The 22366-nt window shown below is 42.7% G+C and overlaps 1 protein-coding gene across 1 annotated transcript in view; it reads left to right on the plus strand.

The window, feature by feature from the left end:
• Positions 1 to 22366, plus strand: part of clasp1a (cytoplasmic linker associated protein 1a) — an 89401-nt gene that overhangs the window by 56449 nt on the left and 10586 nt on the right. The window contains exons 9-34 of the mRNA XM_073473114.1: positions 1992 to 2132; positions 2333 to 2406; positions 2626 to 2718; positions 2819 to 2964; positions 3624 to 3759; positions 3862 to 3932; positions 4388 to 4447; positions 5002 to 5079; positions 5161 to 5328; positions 6399 to 6445; positions 6844 to 7014; positions 9009 to 9116; positions 9539 to 9565; positions 10717 to 10881; positions 12205 to 12309; positions 13372 to 13434; positions 14178 to 14281; positions 14899 to 14922; positions 15538 to 15782; positions 16466 to 16529; positions 16684 to 16686; positions 16796 to 16959; positions 17603 to 17681; positions 17790 to 17933; positions 21334 to 21486; positions 22178 to 22284. Coding sequence (XP_073329215.1) covers positions 1992 to 2132; positions 2333 to 2406; positions 2626 to 2718; positions 2819 to 2964; positions 3624 to 3759; positions 3862 to 3932; positions 4388 to 4447; positions 5002 to 5079; positions 5161 to 5328; positions 6399 to 6445; positions 6844 to 7014; positions 9009 to 9116; positions 9539 to 9565; positions 10717 to 10881; positions 12205 to 12309; positions 13372 to 13434; positions 14178 to 14281; positions 14899 to 14922; positions 15538 to 15782; positions 16466 to 16529; positions 16684 to 16686; positions 16796 to 16959; positions 17603 to 17681; positions 17790 to 17933; positions 21334 to 21486; positions 22178 to 22284 — 2740 coding nt within the window. The remainder of the gene's footprint in view (positions 1 to 1991; positions 2133 to 2332; positions 2407 to 2625; positions 2719 to 2818; positions 2965 to 3623; positions 3760 to 3861; positions 3933 to 4387; positions 4448 to 5001; positions 5080 to 5160; positions 5329 to 6398; positions 6446 to 6843; positions 7015 to 9008; positions 9117 to 9538; positions 9566 to 10716; positions 10882 to 12204; positions 12310 to 13371; positions 13435 to 14177; positions 14282 to 14898; positions 14923 to 15537; positions 15783 to 16465; positions 16530 to 16683; positions 16687 to 16795; positions 16960 to 17602; positions 17682 to 17789; positions 17934 to 21333; positions 21487 to 22177; positions 22285 to 22366) is intronic.

Below are 22366 nucleotides of genomic sequence, written 5' to 3' on the forward strand. Positions count from 1 at the left end.
TCCTTTGCGCGTCTTTTAATTGTGTATAAACCGGGTATTTGTGCACAATTACTGATAAAGATTTGGCTAAACATTTCCAATAACTCCAGAGCATCCAAAGGGGAAAATGTATTTGGAAAAGATAGATGCAATCAAGTCCAAACAATTCACAACAATGTTTCTATCTCACAGTATATTCTACTGCAATTCACATTTGTTTTGTTTACTTTCAAAAACAACATTTTCACTGTGGTTTGTGAACACGCCTGTACTAACGAGGCGGTGGAGCAGCAGTCAGCCTGCACCATAAGTTACACTAATAGTAGGGATAAACAGATTATCAGCCTGTTTAATTATTGCATTTTATTCTTATTTTCCTCTGAGAACAGCTGGTTTATTCACTAATGGAAATGTGTATTATTACCTCATTAATATTGTAAATATTAAAATTTTAGTTTGAATTTCTTCTCCAAAACTACATAGTGCCCCTTTGCTATTGTAGCGATGACTATTTGTACTTACACACTAGTATTAATACAATGAAATTAAAAAGAAATCATATTAAACAGATAAATAATCATTAGTAATGTGGATATAATGATGAAGTGGGTTTATTTAACTGTGAGTCAGCCTTTAAAACCAGGAAAAGACAACACTTCTGTCAGGATAACCACAATATAAGACGATATGTATGTTGTGTCCCTTTGTGCTTCAGGTCTGCAGCGCTGACCTCATTCTGAGATACAGTATTTATTAACACGAGGTTAAAGCGCAGTAATAATGTTCTGTTTGTTGTTGTTGGTGTTGTTGAATGAGTGTGTTTACTCGCTAGGCAGGAAAAAAAAGGTGATCTCACAACAAAAGACCCCTCCCTCTTTTCACCACCATCATCAGTGACACACACACACACACACACACACACACATCAGCACACACACTACTGAACTCGAAGGCTTGAGGGGTGGTTAGTCTGGCACTCTGTCAGAGCCCAGCGTGCAACAGAGGCACACACACACACACATACACACATACACACACCCTGCCGACAGAGATGCCTGACGAAAAAGAGAGAGCGTGTTAGAGGGTGCAGCAGAGACATGCTGAGGAAGCTGGTGTGCAAGAAAATCTGCGCTCGTAAGAACGATGCCTTTTTTATTTATCTCTCCGTTCTCCTCCCGCTCGGCTTTGCTCTCATATTTCTCGGTGTTTTGTCTCGTCTTTCTGTCTGCTTCCTCCGGCTAGACGTCTCTTTCCTTCCATCAACCTGTTGCCTTTTGTTCCTGTCCTCTACTTTGTATTTTCTGTCTGTCTGATAGATGCAGTGTCATGGTTATGATACTCTTCACAGCAGCTAGAGAGCTGGTTATTGTGTATGAGCCTGATTATCATCCTGTGCTTATTTTTTTTCCCATTTTTATCAATACATATGACTGAATGCAGTGTTTACATGCAGCTAAAAGTGGGTGCTAAGCTATAGGAGCACATTCTTTCTGATACATCGGTTGTTTTTAAATCGAACAGACAATGACCTCAGCTGCAAACATTCCCGTTAGTGGCCGTGCCTCAGCTGACGGCAGCCACCCAGCACCGTCATATCTGCTGGGGGCTAATCCCTCGTGTGAATGGTCACGTTGGGCAGGTGACAGGGGGCCATGTATCTGTGCACGGCTGCCAAACCAGATTAAAGTCAGACGGACGGATAGATAAAGGTTGAATGGACACATGCACGCGACCTGACAGATCGACTGCGTTGCACTCTGCATTGAGGCGCGCCGAGGTCATACAATGCAAAAGATGACTCTGTGGGCAGATTAATGTGAAGAGAATGATGATGCATTTCAGGAAGATCGCTGTGACCCCTGAGGGAAGAGATGTGTCTCTGAACGATGAGACAACAATGATTTATCGACCCTTACAGGAAATATCTCTCAGTCATCGAGTGATCAGTAACGTTTGCTCGTTATTCCCGGTCACATCACGTATTTATCCTTTCTCTGCCTCTGTTGTTCCAGATAAGAACTTTGAGGATGAAGACTCTGTGGATGGAGGCCGGTCCTCCTCCTCATCATCATCCAAAGCGCCCGCCAGTGGCAGGAGGACTGTAGTGAGCTCTGTGAGGAGACCCAGCTCAGCCACCACGGCTAAGGCCTCAGGTGAGAGACGAGCTTTCCTGCTGCTTGTATCTGCAAACAACAATTATTTTCATTCTCGATTCATCTGTTGATCATTGTCTTGATAAATCGATGAGTTGTTGGGTTAAAACCTTGCAGCTCTGGCTCAGATCATTTTATAGACATGTTGAAGTGCTGTTAAACTACAGGTACGATACATTGTCCTTTTTCTTTCTTCAAAGGTAAAGAAGCAGCTGCCGGTGCTGTTGATGAAGAGGATTTCATCAAAGCGTTTGAAGATGTGCCCACAGTCCAGGTGAGCTAAGCTAACTATCGTTGGGTTTTATTATAATGTGGTTAGTCCAGCACAGGAGGGAAGATAATGAAGAGACGATGGAAACATTTACATTCACACTCATTTTCACAGCATTTTCCAGTTATGACATGTGGGATATGCTGGTATTATTCTTGTTTTAGGAGCTTGTTTTTCTGAACCTATAAATAGTGCAATCAAAAATATGCTTGCTGTGTCCAGATCTACTCTAACAGAGAGTTGGAGGACCAGATGTCAAAGATCAGAGAGATGCTGTCTGATGACAAACATGACTGGGAGCACCGAGTGGTGGCGGTAAGACTCACACACACTCATGGGGGTGAAGTGCATGAATCCAGTGATGAGGTACTCATACGTTTTGTTCTCTCTCGTCTCTCTTCTTGTTGCTCTCCAGTTGAAGAAGGTCCGCTCTCTCATGCTGGCCGGAGCGGCTGAGTACGAGGGTTTCCCTCAGCAGCTCCGTCTCCTGGAGGCTCCTTTAAAACTGTCGGCTAAAGATCTGCGCTCACAGGTGGTCCGAGAATCCTGCATCACACTGGGGTAAGATCCTGAGCCGAGAAAGAGGTTTATAAATGTTTTTGGACACATCAGGTAAGTATGGTAGCTTTTATTCTGCTACATGCTTCTCATACACAGGTTAGTATCATGAAAAACGTATAAAATGGTCGTCAGTTGTTTAATCATTTAACGGATCAGTCGGCTCTCCGGGATCGTCTTTGATTGGCAGCGGTGACATTAACTCAAACTTAAACTGATTAAGTTTACGCCAGAAAAACAGCCTGCTAAAATATTTTCTTTCCACATACTTAAGCTAATGAACGTGAGCGCTGCTCGGGTGCTCCACACCAAAAGAAAACATCCGTCATCCAAACTTTAATACAACCCTGATGAGGTGGAACAGAGCAGAGATGCACTGAAAGAGCAGTAGGTTGATGAATAGACGGGAGCTCCGTGGATCCTGTCGTCCCCCTGTAATGTCACCGCCGCTCAGATAAACCCCAGCTGACGTAGACCAGATGTTGAATCTTTATTAGAACATTTTTTAGAATTTTCTTCAGACAATTAAGAAATATGAGTTGATTAAGTGTCAAATTTTTCCTCTATTTCTCTCTTTTGAGGAGTTCTTTCACTTTTCACCTCCCTTTGAGAAAATTACTTGCGCTGTGACATCACTCTTTGCGTGTCCCTCCCTCTGTCAGATATTTGTCATCATTGCTGGGTAACAAGTTTGACCACGGAGCGGAGAGCATCATGCCCACACTGCTGAACCTCGTGCCCAACAGTGCCAAAATCATGGCCACGTCTGGAATGGCCGTCATTCGCCTCATCCTCAGGGTGAGACATCGACCACGAAATCCTCATCATGTGAGAATGAAAAGAAAACTGTATGAAGAAATAATGAAAACTAACTTTTGGACTTTCCTCTTTCTCTTCCAGCACACACACTACCCACGTCTCATCCCCATCATCACCAGTAACTGCACGTCCAAATCAGTGGCAGTCAGACGGTAAGACGGCCTTAAAACTGCTCTTATCAAACACTGTTTTATTACCAATAAACTGTTTATACAGTAATATAAATACATTTAAGTCTTTGATTATTATTTTCCCTTTGTTTCAGATATAATATCTAACATGTCTGCATTAAAATCTCTAAAAATGACCAGGCCTTTGTTATATATTTTGCTGAGCTGTGTACTTAGATTACCCCAAAATGTTTCCAGGAGGGGTAGAATATATTCGGCGGCAGATATTCGGTATTTTTCCGATTATCGGTATCAGAAGTCAACATTACTGAACATAAACACCCGACAATGGAGGTCACCTCCGTGGGTCGCTGCTGCAGTCAGGTTGATAAACAGGAGTGAAGATAAATCCACTTTTTAATCCCAAAAGTCAAAAGGCAACTCTGATCTGATCTCATCGGTAAATGGCTTACCAATGGAAGTGTTTTACTTTCCAGGCGCTGTTACGAGTTCCTGGACCTCATGTTACAAGAGTGGCACACTAATACACTGGAAAGGTAAGTTTGATAAAACATATATAAATATATATAAATAAATATAAAACAAATCTGCTGTTTCCTCCAAAACCACCAAAGCACTTGTCAAAGTGTGAATGAAGTGTGTGTGAAATGGATAAAGTGATATAACGTGCAGTATCTGTGTTGTGGAGGTTGTCTTCTTCTTCCTCCTCCTCTCACATGATGGCATTTGAGCTCGCTAACATTTGAGTTAGCAAAAGTGTTGACTGGATGCACCGCTGATGAGCCCATTAAATTGATGAGTCCTGAGAGAGCCTGTCATCATCGAGAAAGACCCCCAGCTATAAGGCGACTTTCCATCCCTGTAACCATGGCAACGGCGGCGGCGGAGACTTTAAAAAGCGTGCGGAAAACCCCGCGTATGGCCACATTCCCCGTGGACCACAGCGGGAATAAAACTGGAAGAGGCAGGCGGAGAGGAAGAAGGAAGATACACTGCAGGAGTTTTATTTTAAGCTTACAGGAGTCGTCTGCTTTAACTTCCTGGTTTTAACTGCTTGTGACCTTCTCACCATGTTCCCTTACTACCCCAGACACGTGGCCGTTCTGACCGAGACCATCAAGAAAGGCATCCACGACGCCGACTCTGAGGCCAGATCCATCGCCAGAAAGTAAGTGTCAGCCCAACAGACTTCTTTTTGTCTCTGTGGTGAATCATCTCATCTTCTGACGCTCCTCGCCCTCACCTACAGGTGCTATTGGGGTTTCCACGGTCACTACAGCCGCGAGGCAGAGCACCTGTTCCAGGCGCTGGAGTCCACCTATCAGAAGGCCCTCCAGTCTCACCTGAGGAGCTCCGACAGCATCGTGTCTCTGCCACAGTCGGACCGCTCCTCGTCGTCTTCCCAGGAGAGTCTTAAGTAAGAGCCGTGACGATCCCTCTGTTCTCCATCGCTTTTCCTTTTGTTCCATCTTCATCTTGTTCTTTTCTCACATCTGTGTGCAGTAATTGATTGGCGGAAACCACTAATGCATCTGTCTTGTTGAATATGATTGTAAAAAACACTGGTGATTATAATCAGCTGGGCAGCAGACGGCCGAGCGCTCGTGCACACACTCGTGGATCGATTGACATAATTTAGCCAGTTTATAGATTCCCTATGGAGCGTGTTGGCTAATGACCTCATACTGAATCCATCAGGACTGCAGCTGTTGTGGTCACGAGTGTGTGTGTGTGTGTGTGTGTGTGTGTGTGGGAGGGGTGTGTGTCTTTGTTTTAGGGGGTGAGCTCATTTTTTAATGTCTCACAGGAAGCTATGTTTCCAATCTGATGCTAATCACGTCGTAACCAGCAGCTAAATAACTGGAGCTCTAGGAAATCTACTGCACATGGTCCATCTGTAATCACTGTTTTTATTCAAAGTGCTCTCTGATACAGTCGCTTCATACAATTCACAAATATATATGCAATTTCATTTTAATTGTTCTAATTCTATGTTATTGACGTATTGATATTTGTACATGACCGAACAAAAATTGGCAAAAACAAGATTGCCAGTATATTACCTGTAAAGTAATTATTGCCCACACCCTTGTGCCAAATATTTATTATATTTCTTTAAGTGTGATTTCTGTTAATAGAGCCTCAGAGTCCATTTTATTTTTTGTTTTGGTTATGTGGATTTATTTTATTTGGTTTAATTAGTTATGATTTCTTATTTTTTTATCACATTTAATTTCCAGTTTCTGGACATTATAAGGAAAAGGGTTATTGTGCTTTGAAACGGTGCACTTGCATTATAGTTCATTATATCAGTGTCATAAAATGGTTTTAAAATGACAATAATATCCTTAATCCAATTATTTCTGGGAAGATATATCGTCCAATAAAAGTAGTTTTTGTTCTGATTCTTTGTTTTTTTAGATTAATTCGGGTGAAATGTGACAAAGTCTAAAAAGTTTCTTGCTATTCCTGTTTTGTTTTTTTTAGCCGGCCATTGTCTGTGAAGAGCGTCATTGGAGGGAGCATAACGAGAAGTAAGTCACTTCCTGAGTCGCTCTAGTTTTTATTTAGTCTGAGTGATGAGGGGACAACATTCTTTGATTTAGAAGAAATTAAGTAATAAATAAGCTGAGTGAAGAAGTCAGTTAGTCGTCAACTATTTTGATTATCTATTAATTGTTTCAGTAATTTTTCAAGCAGAAATGAAAACATTAGCTTGTTTCAGCTTCTTAAATGTGAGGATTTGCTGCTTTCTTTGTAATTAATGACAGTAAATGAAGAATGTTTTGGTTTAAATTAAAAAAATAAAGAAAATAAATAATAATATAAAAATAATGAAGATAGTCATTAGTTGCAGCCCTAGATGTCAGTAATGCGCTCAGAATAAACTCCCTCCAGTAACCATCTCCTCTTCATCTCTGTGCTGCTGAAGGTAAGCTGGTGGGCTCCAGGGTGCACACCACGCCTGGTTCTCTGCAGCGCTCCCGTAGTGACATCGACGTAAACGCCGCCTCCAGCGCCAAGTCACGACTGTCCACCGTTCCTGCCTCCTCGCCGTTCAGCTCTGCGGCTGCTCTGCCCCCAGGATCCTACGCATCATTAGGTAATCCAGCAGTCACCTCCCTCTCACCCTCTAAACGCAGAGAAACAAACCTCTGTATCGCACTTACGAAGAAAGAAATCTCTCTGTTTCTGGATTATAAATACAACCTAGGCTAACCTAGATTTACTGAAAGAACACTGCAATGTTGCCTTTGATGAGATTTACTCAAAACTTAGTTATCAAACTCTCTTTTTCAGAGGCTCACTCAGCCAGATCAGACATTTTCTCCTGTAGTCACTGGCTTTTATGGGCCTGATTGGTGTAATTAACAACCACTGAGGTCGTCATTAGACTGTTCTGCCAGCAGGAACTGTTTAAATCCTACAGTGACATTTTTGACAAATGGATGTGATGAGGCTGAGTAGCCTCCCTGACACTTTCCTAAAGATGTTTTCACTGACATCTTAAGCTAATGGGGAAAGTTTAAGCCAATCACCGCCGATAGATATTTACTGTCATCTTCTTGCCGTGCAGAAGCTCCTCTCCCTCCCTTGTTCTTCTCCGATGAGTCCCCACAGCTCGATAATGGCCGTTACTAATGATGATGATGAGGCCCCTTGCTTATCCACTCACTCCTGTTCCTGCTTTCAATTGCTACTAATGTCTTCCTCTATACCTCTCCTCCCACTCGCTGCTGCACCGCCTTTCTTAAATGCCCAAAAAGATGGCACTCCTGGTAAAAGTGATGGTAAGACTTGTGTGTCTGTGTGTGTGTGTGTGAGAAGAAAGAAAGTGTACGAGTGTGTCTTTTTTGTCAGCTGTCACGGGCTACACGTTTTACATCCTTCCTCTCTTCATCTGTGCCCTCTTCTTCCTCTCTTTATCCCCCCCAAGTGGTCGTCACTTATGTGGATCTCTGCATGGACTGTCTGCATGGATTTCCTCCTCTTGACTGTAACCCTAACAACCGAGTCCATCGTCTGTGTCACGTACACGGCGAACAAAGTTTCGTACTGTAGGATCGCGTTGAGAGAAGGTCGTTTGCTTCTTCCCTTCTTGCTTCACAGAAATTGATGCACCACCCTAACAGTCGGTGCGCTGCAGCCTCAGAGTCTTGGACTGTTGTGTTGTGTATCCGATGTAGCATGAAATTTAACCATACCATCTGTTTTGTGATGTCACGTTTTGTACTACAGAAACCTTTTTCTTGTTCGACCAGAGCAAAATTAGTGTGTCTACGCAGGTTTTTTTTAAAACAGGCAATTAACTCCCCTCACATAGCCAGAGGACGAGTTTGACTTTCTATTTTTATTTTCCCTATGTCATCACAAACAAGCCGAGCAACAGATCGCACACCTCGTGAGAAGACTTTAAACTTAAAGAGTCTTAATCAGTAATATTCTGAATTAGACACATCGTTGTGTTGAATTTAATACAAATGAAAACGCTTCTGTTTGCTATGATAGCAAATGTAATCATAATCAAAACTAAACTAAACAAGTTGCTGGTTTTCAGCCTTCCAGCTTGATGCTAGCAGTGCTCATTGTTTTGAATTAGAAAGGCTAACAACATTTTTTTGAAGATGAAGCTGTCAGTGTTTTTTTTACGTTTGCAGGTTCTTTCTCAAGCGTAGCATCTGTTCAGTGATATTCAACGTTTGTTTGTCTCTCTCCAGACCTGGGTCAAACAGTTTGCCAATATTTCTCATGGTTTGTTTTAGCACATTAAGGCACAAAAGTATTTAAAAGTCACTAAAATTAAGCTGCTACTCTGTGGTTTATGTCTCAGTCACACCACTTAGAGGTTAAAACAAAAGCTGAGAATTATTTGTAAAGTCTAACGGACCCAGGTTTGCCTGTTTCCCTCCTGTGTGTTTTTCAGGGGGGGCTCCTTCCCCTCATCCAGGTCTTCTTCATTCTGTCTCCCCAGACTTTTTTCTCCTCCAGCATCTCTGTCCAGGGTTGGGGTGAACACACACACAGTCATTCATGTGGATTAACCTCCCGCTGCCTCTCTCTCCTCCTCCTCCTCCTCCTCCTCTCCTTGTCGTCCAGGTCGCGTTCGTACCAGGAGACAGAGCTCGGGCAGCGTGGGCGGGGCCAGTACCTCGGTGGTGGACAGTAGGGGGCGCAGTCGTGCCAAAGTTGTCTCCCAGTCCCAGCGTATGTATACACACCCCACCCACACGGTGACACTGAGCAGAGTCAGAATCTCCTCACACGTTCAACATCACACGGCTTTGAGTGTTACCAATCTGTCACGCTCATGTTTCAGTATGATCTTCGTCTGCATCAGCTTTGAGATCATACTCGATGTTCTCCTGTGTGTGTGACGTTTCTCATGCGCTACAGCACCCTGAAAACAACCTCCAGTCTCTCACAAATCTTGTGTATTTGTGCAAATACATGCATGTGTTTCTAAGTATACAAGTGCGCGTGTCTGTTTCTGTATATTCTTGAGATAACGTGTCCGCAGCCGTCCGAGAGTGCATGCTGGGTAAACTCAATAAAACATAACCCCCTTCTGTCTCATTTTGACCGTTCTCGATCTCCACCCTGTCCTGCCTATTGCTTCCATCACCCAGGATCCAGATCAGCCAATCCCATCAGTGGTAAGGCCTCAGCTTCATCCAATCACAAGGCAGACGCCTCATCCCTCAGCACCGTCCCCTGTAGCACACTGAGCTTTGCACGTCTTTCTTTTAGCCCTCCACGTTTGTTTAGCAGCATGCTCCACTCGTCACGTTCATCTTTTTATTTCCCCCCCGCAGTCTGAGAAGCTGTCGGAGTCGGAGATGTTTACCGTCAGCCATTTTGTTGTCTTTTGTAGTCTTTGTTTTCACTGTTTAAGAGTTGTTTGTTCCCATTGGTGACTGGTGCAACGGTAAATGTCTTCCCCAGTTAGATTGTGGATCCGGCTCCCCCCCTTCACCCCGTGTGTGTCTATGCTGTCACATCTGTATTTGTTCATTCAGAATCTAATTTAATTTCCTGTGAAGTTTTGTTTGCCTCCACCTGTGTTGTATCACTGAAATACACCTTCAAATATAACTGAATTCATAAAATACACAAGAAAGGAGATTGATAAAAATAGAATAAAACTATTATACTGTTGCCTTTTATGTTGCTGCACTGTCACTGACACAGAGCTTGTTTAGTATGTTAGTAAAGGTCTCATATTGTAGAAAGTGAGATTTCCTTTTCTTTTTTGATTATAAAGCAGGTGTAGGTGCTATACTGTATAAATAAAGTGCTGCAAGAGTCCTGAAACACAGAAATCAGTTAGCATTTTTGCACTTCCTGTTCCCTCGTCTTGAAGTCGATGAGTTTTGTGGTTACCAGAGGCTTAGGAGATTATTATGTTTTGTTCTACGACTGTCAATCCCTCAGTAAACCACTCGATGTTTTATTGGTCTTAAAAATGAGTCTAAATGAGACTACAGAGGTTGTCGGGAACATTAAACGTCGCCCGTATTCAGAAACTGCGCCTCTGAACGAGCCGTCAGGACTTTCCAAAGTTTGTGAACAGTCACCGCCCTCAGAGTGTTTATACAGAGGGTGAACAGGAGTGCAGCAATCAACAGTGTGATGACAAATAATGTTTACAGCATGTAAACATTTTCTAGTAGACATCCAAAACAGACAAAATATTGGACCTTTAAAGTTTGTACCACTCCCTGACCCCTGATCCCAGCCAGTGTCCCTGAGTATTGTCTAACCACGGCGCTCGTGTTCGCTTCTCTTCTCTTCTCTCTCCTGACAGCCGGCAGTCGCTCCAGCTCCCCAGGAAAGCTGCTCGGCCACAGCAGCTACGGCCGGATCCCTCGAGCCACGGTGTCGGCCTCCACCACGCCAGCAGACAAACGCAGCAGGATCCCTCGCAGCCAGGGCTGCAGCCGCGAGACCAGCCCCAGCCGACTGGGCCTCGGTAAGACCGGAGCTCCGGCTCACAGTGCTCACACAAGATGATCTTTAGTAACCAGCTCCTGTAGTCCTGCAGGACTTCAGTCCGTGTGGTGTGTACTGATCAGTGATGGAGGTTATCACACACTTTTCTATCTTCACCTCCTGATAAAGAGATAACCTTTATGTTTCTGTTTTGTCCTTTGAAACAGATGACAAAGAAAACAGTGTCTGTATTGTATTGTATTTCATCATGATAAAAACTTTCATGCTTCATGGATAGTTTTTGTCTTCAGCTAAACATTTGAGCCGTGGTTTATTGGTGTTGTACATGTTGGCATGAAAAACATCTGTAGCCGACGGTTAAAATGATCTTTTTCTTACATGAAACTGAGGTTGAAACTACTTAAATTGTTCCTGTTTGTTAGTCATCACCATTAGGGTTCAATAGCGTGGTTTCCTAATGACAGAAATCTGATCTGTAGATTGACGTAGATGTGAGGCAGAGTCACTCTCTCCTGATAGTCTGACTCAGCTTCCTTTCCCTCTGTTGTCAGAGTTTGATGGTTTTCTTTAATGGACTGGCTGCTTTTTGTATCTTTTACTGTGTCATTGAAGAGAAGACATGTTGAATACTTCTGTTAATTGCAGTTTTGTTCAGTTCACAGGTTTGTTTGTGCGACTTTCTTAATATCTAAGTATCTAAATGTCCCTTAAATCCTGTTTTTTTTTTTTAGTATTTTACGGGTTTCACACGTTAACAGAAGCTTGAGTTGCTCCAGTCTAACCTTTACTAGCAGTTTGCTGTTTGACCGACTCACTCACTCATTGTTTTGCTGCTGCTTCTTTCTGTTTTGAATCTTTCTCCTCTTCTCTTTCATTTCTTCTTCATCGTCTTATCATCTTTTTTCCCTTTATATTTTGGCCCTAGTTTAAACAGGGCTCCTGGATGATGATGGCAGTCGTTATGGTTTGTCAGTCAGTCATTTTTGTCCAGACCAAGATCTGAACAAGTACTTACGGGATTGCCAAAAAATTTGTTTGGGCGTTTGTTCACAAAAATGATCAAGATGTGAAATTTACTGAGCACATTTTGCGTCCTGAATGAAAATTAAACCTTACATCATCTTTGATCTCATACAAGAAAAGATTTAAGAATAGCAAATTCACCAGTTTGATGTTTGTTTCATCCAACGCTCTCATAACCTCTACTCCTCTTCTCTGCCTCATTTCTGACCCACGTTGCTCCCATGAATGCTCACTGACATTCCCACCTAACTTGTTGTCCTGACAGCCAGCCTGTGTGGTAAAGCTCTTCTTCCTGCTGCTCTTCCCTACCGCACGCTAGCCCGGAGCCGCATTCCCCGTCCCAGCATGAGTCAGGGTTGCAGTCGCGACACCAGTCGCGAGAGCAGCCGCGACACCAGCCCCGCTCGGGGCTTCACTCCTCTCGGTGAGTACCGCTGAGCTAAAAGCCGTCTGGACCTCCTCTCCCAGTGAGTGTCCTGAACGGATGGTCTTTACCAGATGCTAACACGAGCCTCCCTCCTGTTGTTGGTGTTGTCTTATGGCCGTGATGCTGCATCTGCCTGTCTCTCTCTCTGTGCATGCACTGACTCTGATACAACTTTTCCTCGTCTGGAGTTTGTTTTTCATTTTTTTATTGTGCTTTTTTTAAAGATGGTATAAATGATAAAGTATATCTTCAAATGTAGTTCATTTATTTTGGACGGTTTGATTTTTTTTTCTGAATTAATCTGTGTATAGATTTCATGATTTGAAGTATAAGTGCCATTATTAGATTGTGGATGACACAAGAGGACGACGTAGCAGCGACAGAAGCAGCCAGCTGTTTGATTTTTTCATTCTTTTGTTGTATTTTTTAAAAAAAGAGTCCCAATTTTGGGGGGTATTGGGACCGTATGATGTACTGTACCTGTATATCCAAATGTAATTCATCTAGATGTGACCTTTTTCATGCTGCAAAACTAGAATCTCTATAAAGTCAAAGTAAAGCTACATCATAATCACTTAAATCAGTCAAAAGAGATTAATAAAGTAGAGCCCGACCAATAAATCGGTTCACTGATATTATCATCTGATATTGGCTCACAGAGAAATCAATATCAGCCGATTTAAAACATTTAATTTTAAAGAACACAGTGCAGAAAACTGTTTCCGAAGTGTTTGATAACCACACGTGAGTGATCGCTGCAAAACATGTGTGAATATCAGCTGACATGTCAACATTTTTTACTCCCTGATTTCGGTCTCAGCCCCAAAAAACTGGATATCGGTCGGGCTCTATTATCAACATGCAGTGATGTTTGATATATCAGAAACACACCTATTCCTGCAAGTCAAACGTTTGTGTAAAAATCAGTCCACGCAAAATGAAATGAGTGATATCTGGGTCGGTGCCGCAGTGTGAAAATGGCTCCTGAGTCTTACCAGCTGTCCTGTCTGTCACTAACCCCCTGGTCCGGATGTGGCCCACCTCTACTGTCCCCTGCAGCCTCCCGACGTCACTCCCGTTCAACCAGCGCTCTCTCCACAGCCGACCCCCACAGCCAGTCAGGTGACCTGCATGCCCCGACCTCCCGGTCCCTCTCGGTTCACCCCGCCGCCCCCCTCCGACAAATTCCCACCCTGTTAGAGGCAGAACTGAACCAGCATGCGTCAGTAGTTGTGTTTAGTGATGTGACTGCAGGCAGAATCCATCTTTTCCATGACTTTAGAGTATTTTTGAGCTTTTTATTCAGTGTTTTAACAAACAGGAAAGGTAAGAAGGACAAGTTGTTTTTGTTTAGCATGTACAGGGAAACATTTTGTCATCTGGATGTCATCACTTTGAGTTTTCAATTTCGTGGAATTGTGATCTACAGACAACTTTTACTTATTTTCCACTTGTCATCCGTAGAATTTTGTGAATTGTGCCTCCGTTGTTTTATTTTTATTTTGTATTCTTGGTGCATCTGTTTTATATCCATCATCTCTGAAGGAAATGGCTTCAATTTATGCCTGTGCTTTTACGTTTTTACGAGCTTGGTCATCATCATTTATTTGGGTTTTCCTCCTGTATCATCTTTTCATTTTGCTTTTGGTGGTTGGAGACTTGAGACTATTCCCCTCTTGAGATCTTTTCGGCTCATTCACTTTCAGTATTTTACTTTTATATTCAAATGTGTCCAAAAGAAACAGTAAAAGAAGCCTCCTTTGCTTCTGTCCAATCAGGTGAGTTACTGTGGCTACTTTTAGTTTATCTCTATTCTTCACTCACCGTCTTCTTTTACCTTGTTTCTTTTCCCGCTTCCTGTCTAGACCGATACGGTTTGATTCACCAAGCAAGAATCTCTGCGTCGGTCAACGCCATGAGGGTCCTTAACACCGGCACAGAGGTGGAGGCAGCAGTTGCTGATGCTCTGGTAAGTCGGTGCAGAACGATTGCCTGCAGGAAAGACAGGGTTGCATCACAATCAGTGTGTTTACAGGAAAGGATATAATACCAGAGAACATCTCCCACTGTGCACCTCTGCAGGGCACTGCGACGTAAACCTGAGGGTAGAAGATGCAGATGGCAACTTTTGGCTAATATACTTGGCCGACTATAGACTATATGTGGGAAACACCGTTATTAAAAGAGCTCTAAATGTCTTAAATGTAATTTGGTGAACGCTGTGAGAGTTCTTGACTTTGCTAAAACACCTCGATGAATCCTTCCTGCCGGCCGGTTGAACTCAGTATTTGCTGATCGAAACCTGGTTTTCCCTTTTTGATTTTCAAACATGGAAAAACAAGAAGCTGTTCTTCAGCAACATAGTCAGCTTGTGTAGGATGACAGTCTTACTTCCTCGATTATAACATCTTGAATCAAGATGTTCACCTTTATTCCGACCTTTTATTGAGAGTATCTCAACACATCAGTTAAAATGTGAAATATCTGGTTTTGTCCTCTTGCAGACGGACTGTTCTTGTTCTTTGTTCCCACTTTAAACCTTCCCTCTCTCCCCTTTCCCTCTTGGTTGTTTTGTGACCATTTCAGCTATTAGGAGACTCCAGGAATAAGGTAGTTGGTCCTTTTACTGTTTCGTATCTCCACGCCATCACGCACTAATCAAGTTTAGAGAGCTATAATGCAGCTTTGCCTCATTATATTGGCTCATGACGCCCCTCCACCCCCACGCATTTTATTTTATTTTATTAATGTATTTATTTATGTTTTGATTAATTTAACCGTGAATGTTTACGTCCATCGCATCCCAGTTGTGTGCATCTCTGGTCCCCCAGCAAAGCTTTTTTTCATATTGTGATATTAATGTGTTGAACCTCATTATTCACATGTTCATCATGAGATTTAATTGGCTCTAGTGTTTGAAGTGCATTGCATTCGTAGTCAACACCTTTGCTTACACGTTGCACTGCTCGACTGGCTTTTCATGTTTATTTAAAACCAAAGAAAGTGTGTTTAATCTGTACTGAAGAACTGAAATATGCCCTAAAAATGACAAGTAACCGAATGATATTTGAATACACGTTAGTTGAGAAATCTGCATGGCTGCCTGATGCAACCGGCCTCGACCTTGTGTCAAAGATTCTTCCCTCATGGCTGAGTTTAGTCATTTTTTTCCTGCGGAGCTTGTGAAACATTTAGTCTTACATCTCCTTCATCCTCCTCCCGCAGAGGAAGCCACTGAGGCGGAGGTACGAATCCCCGGGGATGTACTCCGACGACGACGCCAACAGCGACGCGTCCAGCGCCTGCTCAGAGCGCTCGTACGGCTCGAGGAACGGAGGCATCCCCCATTACCTGCGGCAGACGGAGGACGTGGCGGAGATCCTGAACCACTGTGCCAGCTCCAACTGGTCAGAGAGGAAGGAGGGTCTGCTGGGCCTGCAGAATCTCCTCAAGAGCCAAAGAATACTGAGGTGAGAACGAGTGGAAATGAGAGCTGTGGTCCTCTGTGTTGCCAAAGAGACGCCCCTTCCAGTTTCCCTCATGGGACCTTATTTGGGAAAAAATATGTATGTTAGTGAATGAAGACAGATAAATTATGTTTTGATCCTGTTTGAATTGTGTCCTGAATCACACATATGATGTTTGTCTACTTAAAAGATAACTTCCCAGTCAAGTTTGTCCTCAAACTAATAAAACATCAGACTGTGAAAATACGTCATTGTAAAGACGACACAGCCAAGAGTGTCGTTAGTGACGTCGTCTCGTTGAACGCTCACCAAAACCCGTAACTTAAACATTGCAGAGCTGCTCCTGTATATTACAGGGTTCCCACACGTCCTGGAGAAACCTGGAAAACATAAAAATGGGAGAAAAAGCAGAACGTCCTGGAAAATCTTGTGTTGTCTTGAAACATTATTTAAACTCCCCCAAACTACACAGCAGTGTGGTATTAGTAGTACATTGTATACAGTATGATAAAAATGTAGATTTTTTTTTTTAAAGGAAACCAGTTAGTTGTTTGTTTTAAGAGACTTGTCTTATTTTTTCTTTTCTATATTTGCTGTTGCTCTTCATGAAAGCAAAACATCCAGCATCCCTTGGTCACTGCTGTTCATGCTATTTACTCACTTCCTGTTTCTTTCTTTCGCTGCAGCCGAGTGGAGCTGAAGAGACTCTGTGAGATCTTCACAAGGATGTTTGCAGATCCACACAGCAAGGTAAAGATGACCTGTATTAACTGAAGCACCACAGCTAATGATGACTTGAATTTAAAAGCATGATATATGAAATAAAACAGTAAATGATGACGTTGACTTGAAACTAATAGCGTCTCTTGTTGCATGGTCTGCCTTGCTGTGGATTTAACAACAGAGAGTAAGTGTGTTTTTTATTTATTACTAAAGGCATTAACATAAATCTGACTGTTTAATCTTACTGAAGATAAATGAAGCAGTGTTTTGTAATAATGGTCTGAACTGTGCAGGTGTTCAGCATGTTCCTGGAGACTCTTGTGGACTTCATCACGGTACACAGGGAGGACCTGCAGGACTGGCTCTTCGTCCTGCTCACTCAGCTGCTGAAGAAGATGGGGGCAGATCTGCTGGGCTCCGTCCAGGCCAAAGTCCAGAAGGCCCTGGATATCACAAGGTGTGAACGAGTGATCCAGGCACGGCTGTCCAGGTCACAGGGCGAAGACAGCAAAGATTAGACTCTATTGGACATCAGTTTACCATTAATCTATGTGTTTAATTTAATGAACAATTCAACCAAAGTTTCGTAGTCCACAAAACATTTCTGGAGCTTCACAGTTAAACAGCGCTGCAGCATTCTCCTAAATAACTGAAGTAGCTGGAGACTTGTTTTAAAATGTATGTAAACAACCGAAAATAACATAAAATGGCTCCGTACAGCTCATCAGACGTCACTCAAGTCTCTGGCAGCCCTGAGATCCCAAATTGATTTTAAAAAACTGTATTTACACACTTCATACAGGGGGCACCCTAACACTTTTAGCTTAGCAGCTACATGAAGGTTTCATTTAAAAAAAAGGGTGTGGATAACATCTTTTCAAATCAGTTTGGGATCTTGGGGCTTCTTGAGATTTGGATTAGGCCGGATGAGCTAATTATTCTGATTATTCGGACAACACAAATTTGCAGTCTCTGTTTGAAAGACACATTACTTCCTAAGACTCTCAGCTAGTGATCAGCCTTATCTATCTAAGCTTCCTCCAGTTTAGCAGTGTAACATCAGTGAAAAGGTTGAAAAGTGTCATTTCTTTGTGTTTCAGGGAGTCGTTCCCATTCGACCAACAGTTCAACATCCTGATGAGGTTCATCGTCGATCAGACTCAGACGCCCAATCTCAAGGTAAAGTAAAACAAGAGAGTGATTTTTGTTATTGGCAGGATGATTTTGATTGGTCGGTGTGATGACGCATCGTAAGAACGTGTAGCTGACGATTGTTTCTCTCTTTAGGTGAAGGTGGCTATTTTGAAGTACATCGAGCATCTGGCTCGACAGATGGACCCGACGGACTTTGTAAACTCCAGCGAGACGCGCCTGGCCGTGTCTCGCATCATCACCTGGACCACTGAACCCAAAAGCTCTGATGTCAGGAAGGTAGGCCCTGATTGGTAGTGTTGGGAAGGTTACCTTTTGTACTGTAATAGGTGAGAGATTACTCGTTACTCAGTTAAAATATAGTAAGTAATGTAGATGTTTTAATTACTTCATCAAAGTAATGTAACAATCACACTTTCTGATTACTTTTCTGTTTCAAAACGAAGCTTTTTCTTTGTGTTTTGACATTTTGGAAAACTCCTTCCAGGGTGTGAAGCTATTCAAAAACTCAAACTTTAGTGTTTTACGTTTGGACGGGCAGAAACTAGGGACGTCTGAACATGATTTGTATTGAGTATTTGAATTTGTAGAGTAATGTTTTATTGTTAAGCGGACATTGTAACGCAATGATGGAAAAGAGGGACAAAAACAGCTTCTTACAGTGTTTTGTTATCCAAGAAGACTCTGTGAAGAGCGGTGATGTTTCTCTGCCTTGTTCATAGTAGTTTCTGTAACTAAGTAACCAACCAGAGTAAACAGTCTGCTTCCTGTTTACCAAAGCACATGTATGCTCAAGTGTACATGAATGTCCACAAGATATGCACGTTCAGGTGAAACGGTGCTAAAATGTTTCCAAAAATACCTGCGTGCGTGTGGACTGGACCTCAGTAGTTACATATAATCTGCAAAGGAATTTATTTCTATACTAAACTATTATAATTACATAACAATTTTGCGATCAAGCTCATTGCAAAGCTAACAGCTTGGACACTTATTTAACATGAAGTTACAAACAGTAGTGAGAAATCAGATGCAGGTTATCAGTAGATTTTTGAATATATATTTTTATATATAGACATTTTTACTGGACAGTTAATCAGAGGACACAGTCGACAGACGGCGGCATCTTGTATTCCTCAACACTTTTTTCTCATCTGAATTCTTCAGCCGTCCGTGTTTGTTCAGCAGCAGTTGTAAACTTTGATAACAGGCACTCTCCGTGTGCGGATGGCCTTGGGTCAACGGTCCATTATCCCCCCCTCCCCCCCGTCTGATGAACGTCACATGTTCTGCCTCTGTGTCCACTTCTGTTTGTTTTTCCACTGCTGTTCTTCAAAATCACTCAGTTTTCAAATCAGGGCCTGACCTCCAGACACGCTGATGATAGATCCAAGAGGATAGATTTGAAGAAATTGTCACTTCAGTTTGTTTCATGACTATAAATGTCCGATATCTGGGAGGATTTGTGCTGGTTGTTGTGAAAGTTCCTCCATGTGTAATGGTGGAGGACCTGTGTCGTGATGTAACGCCCATTCTGCCTTGCCACTGTGCCCCAGACCCTTCATAACTGGGTGAGCGAGGAGCTAGCTGGCAGGTCCAGCACCGCGGCCTTACTGTCCGCTGAGGGCAACCAGGAAGAAAGGTGTAAGCAGGTAGAGCCCGCTCCGACAGCCAATCACAACACGACACGATGAGCACGCAATGCCCCGCCTGCCCGGTGCCTAACCAACACCTTCGAGACAGAGAAAACTCAAGCGTGGCATCTCTCACTCACCTCTACCATTTTACGCTGTTTTGCTGTAACAACCTAAAAATCAGTCTGTGCCTTGCAAGTCGACGACTCACCAGTTAGATGAAGCTTGTTGTGCAACCAGAAAAGACTTCGGTTCAATCTTTGTATTTATTTTTACAAATGACAGCTTGTTGCTTTGTTTGAATGGACTTCTAAGTCAGTTTTAATGCTCAACATTGATAGGAATGCTGTTGTGTTACTACTGTGTGCCTAACACATTTTGTTTGTCTGACTCACCTTAACAACCTCTCATCCACCTGCATACCTGCATGCTGTTAACATTTATTATCGTAGAGAAGAGAGACTGAATAAGTAGTTTAGCTCAGACCTGTAAAATAGTGTTATGACTGTATGTATAGTGCAGAGTAAAAGTATTTAAGCAATTTCTTTAATCAATACTTGGCTGATTTAACAACTGATTATCAGTGTTATGTGAAATTTGTTGGAAGTATTTCATTAGCGAAGTGTTCGTAGGCAACATTAAGGCTACAAGAACATCAAGTAAACACCAAGTTACTTGAATAATAGACAAAATAACACAAAATAATGACCCTCAGAGACGACTAAACGGCTAAAATGTAATAATATCAGCTTGTATCGAAGGTCTTTTTTACATTTTTCATGTGACCAAGCTGACCCAACCGTACGCTAAATCGCTGTAAGGCACCACAACTACGAACTAGTCCGCTAACTATGTATTATTGAAACTTATCTGTATTATTGTCCAGAGTGTACGGACATTATCGAGCCGGAGACCCTGACATACCCTCCACTTCAGGAACCTGCAGAGGGTGAGGCTAATGAGCCTGACATTAACCGTGCCACAGCTGCCTAAATATTATTGTAGGCCCAGTTTAATATGCAACAGAATCTTATACTGTCGTAGGGCGTCTCTGCTTCATCTGTCTTTCAACTAACGGGTCCTGGACCTGACAAACATTGGAGATTTTCATGATTTTCAGCCTGTTAAGAAAAAACATCTATAAATCCACCTAGGAATGACATAAAACAGATGTTTTTAACCTCAAAGTTTGCTTCATAATCATTAAATTAACTTTTTCTATGTATAAAAGTAAATCAAGATGATAGTTGTCAGTATATTCTTGCTGACATGAATGAAGATCTGCTCGTAGCTAAAGAAGACGACTATCCACGGTGCAGATTCACCTAAATGTAAACAAATACAGACCTGAACGTGGCTCACTGACTCGCATTGCGACAAGAGCATGATAGGAAACTCTGTTGGCAATCTCAAAATATATATACACACCAAAAGGAAACTGAGTGACAACACTTATTTTGTGCCATGCAGTGAAAATTAATTAAGATTAAAAGAAAAACAGCTGAAGGTTAACGAGTTAATGTAGCTTATATCACAAAAATGTCTCATAGATTAAAACATTTCAGAGCAATTTTGGGTCTAGTCTGTTTCTTTAGTCCAGTTTAATTCCCTCTGATAAACCAAATCATCACCTCGGTGACATTATATCAACCTCTACTCTGCAGTAGTACTTTACTCACTTGCATGTTGCAACACTGATACAGCAGCAGTGTCCTTGAAGAGTTGTGAACTTCATTAGTTTTTCCACTGAATGCAGCTTTGAACACTCACCTTTTAACAGTTTCTTTCTACAGGCTTAATGCATCGTTATTCTACCAAGAAGTGCACTGTGGAGGTGAAATGTGGGTTTCTGTTGTTTCAGAATTGCTTTGACCTTTTATTAAAGTTCTGGATTGGATCCTCTACAACCTGTACCATCTGTTTTTATATGTTAAAATCATTCTGATTAAAAGGCTCTTGGTCAAAGTACTTCTGAAACCAGGGGAACCTTCTACTCTTTCTAAGCCGTCGTGTCCTCCATCCTAACCTGCCACTCGTACCTCCAGGCGGCCCAGGTGGTGCTGATCTCTCTGTTTGAGCTCAACACCCCCGAGTTCACCATGCTGCTGGGAGCTCTGCCCAAAACCTTCCAGGATGGAGCCACCAAACTGCTGCACAACCACCTGAAGAACTCCAGCAACACCAGCAGCAGCAGCGTCGTAAGTCAAAGGAGACATTTCTCCTTTCAGACCAGGGCGGTTCAGGTGCTGGTTCGGAGCCGGCGCCTTCTCTGGAACCGGTTCTTTGCGTTTCGACATCCAAAGAAATGGTTCTGGGATCATCGTGACCAACTAAATTCTCTTATGACTGTAATGCTTCTTCATAATAAAAGCTTTTAAATTACTAAATAATTGGAGACTTTTATTGTGAAGAAGTTATAGGAAATGAGATCAGTGGTATCTGAATAAGCAGCGACACTTTGTTAGTCGTGATTCTTCGATAGTCCTGCGAACGAGACAAGCGTCATTGGTTTAAGACGCACCTTCAAGCGGGTGGCCCAGTTGTGGTGGAAATGCAAAACCCGGCCGTGACGAGTCAAACTGAGTAGAACCAGGCCGGCGGATGTAACAGAAAAACGGTAGTAGTCCGCCATAGTTGTTCCTAGCGATGCTGGGAAACTGGAGACGTATACAGTGACTGTGACTCTAACGTGGCTTTCATGCCCGTGAGAAAGCAAACTGGTTCTTCAAAGGTTCGCAGGCTGAACCAACTCGGAACCAGCCCAGAACCAGCACTTAGTTTGCTTTGGTCGAAAGGGGGGATTAGTTGTATTTGTCATTCATACAAAAACCAGATTTAGTTGAACTCCATCACACAGCAGGGTCACCACATCGTTTTCTTGCCTTCCAGGGGTCACCGAGCAACACCATCGGTCGGACGCCACAGCGCCACACCCCCAGCAGAACCAGCCCTCTCACCTCTCCAACTAACTGTTCCCACGGAGGACTGTCTCCAAGGTAGCTAATCACCAATCTGTTATCAAACTATCTTCTACTACACATTTCCTGTTCTGTCCAAATGCTTGGCTGTGGTTTAACC

This window comes from Pagrus major, chromosome 9 (assembly GCF_040436345.1).
Source record: "Pagrus major chromosome 9, Pma_NU_1.0".
NCBI classification, from domain to species: Eukaryota; Metazoa; Chordata; class Actinopteri; order Spariformes; family Sparidae; genus Pagrus; species Pagrus major.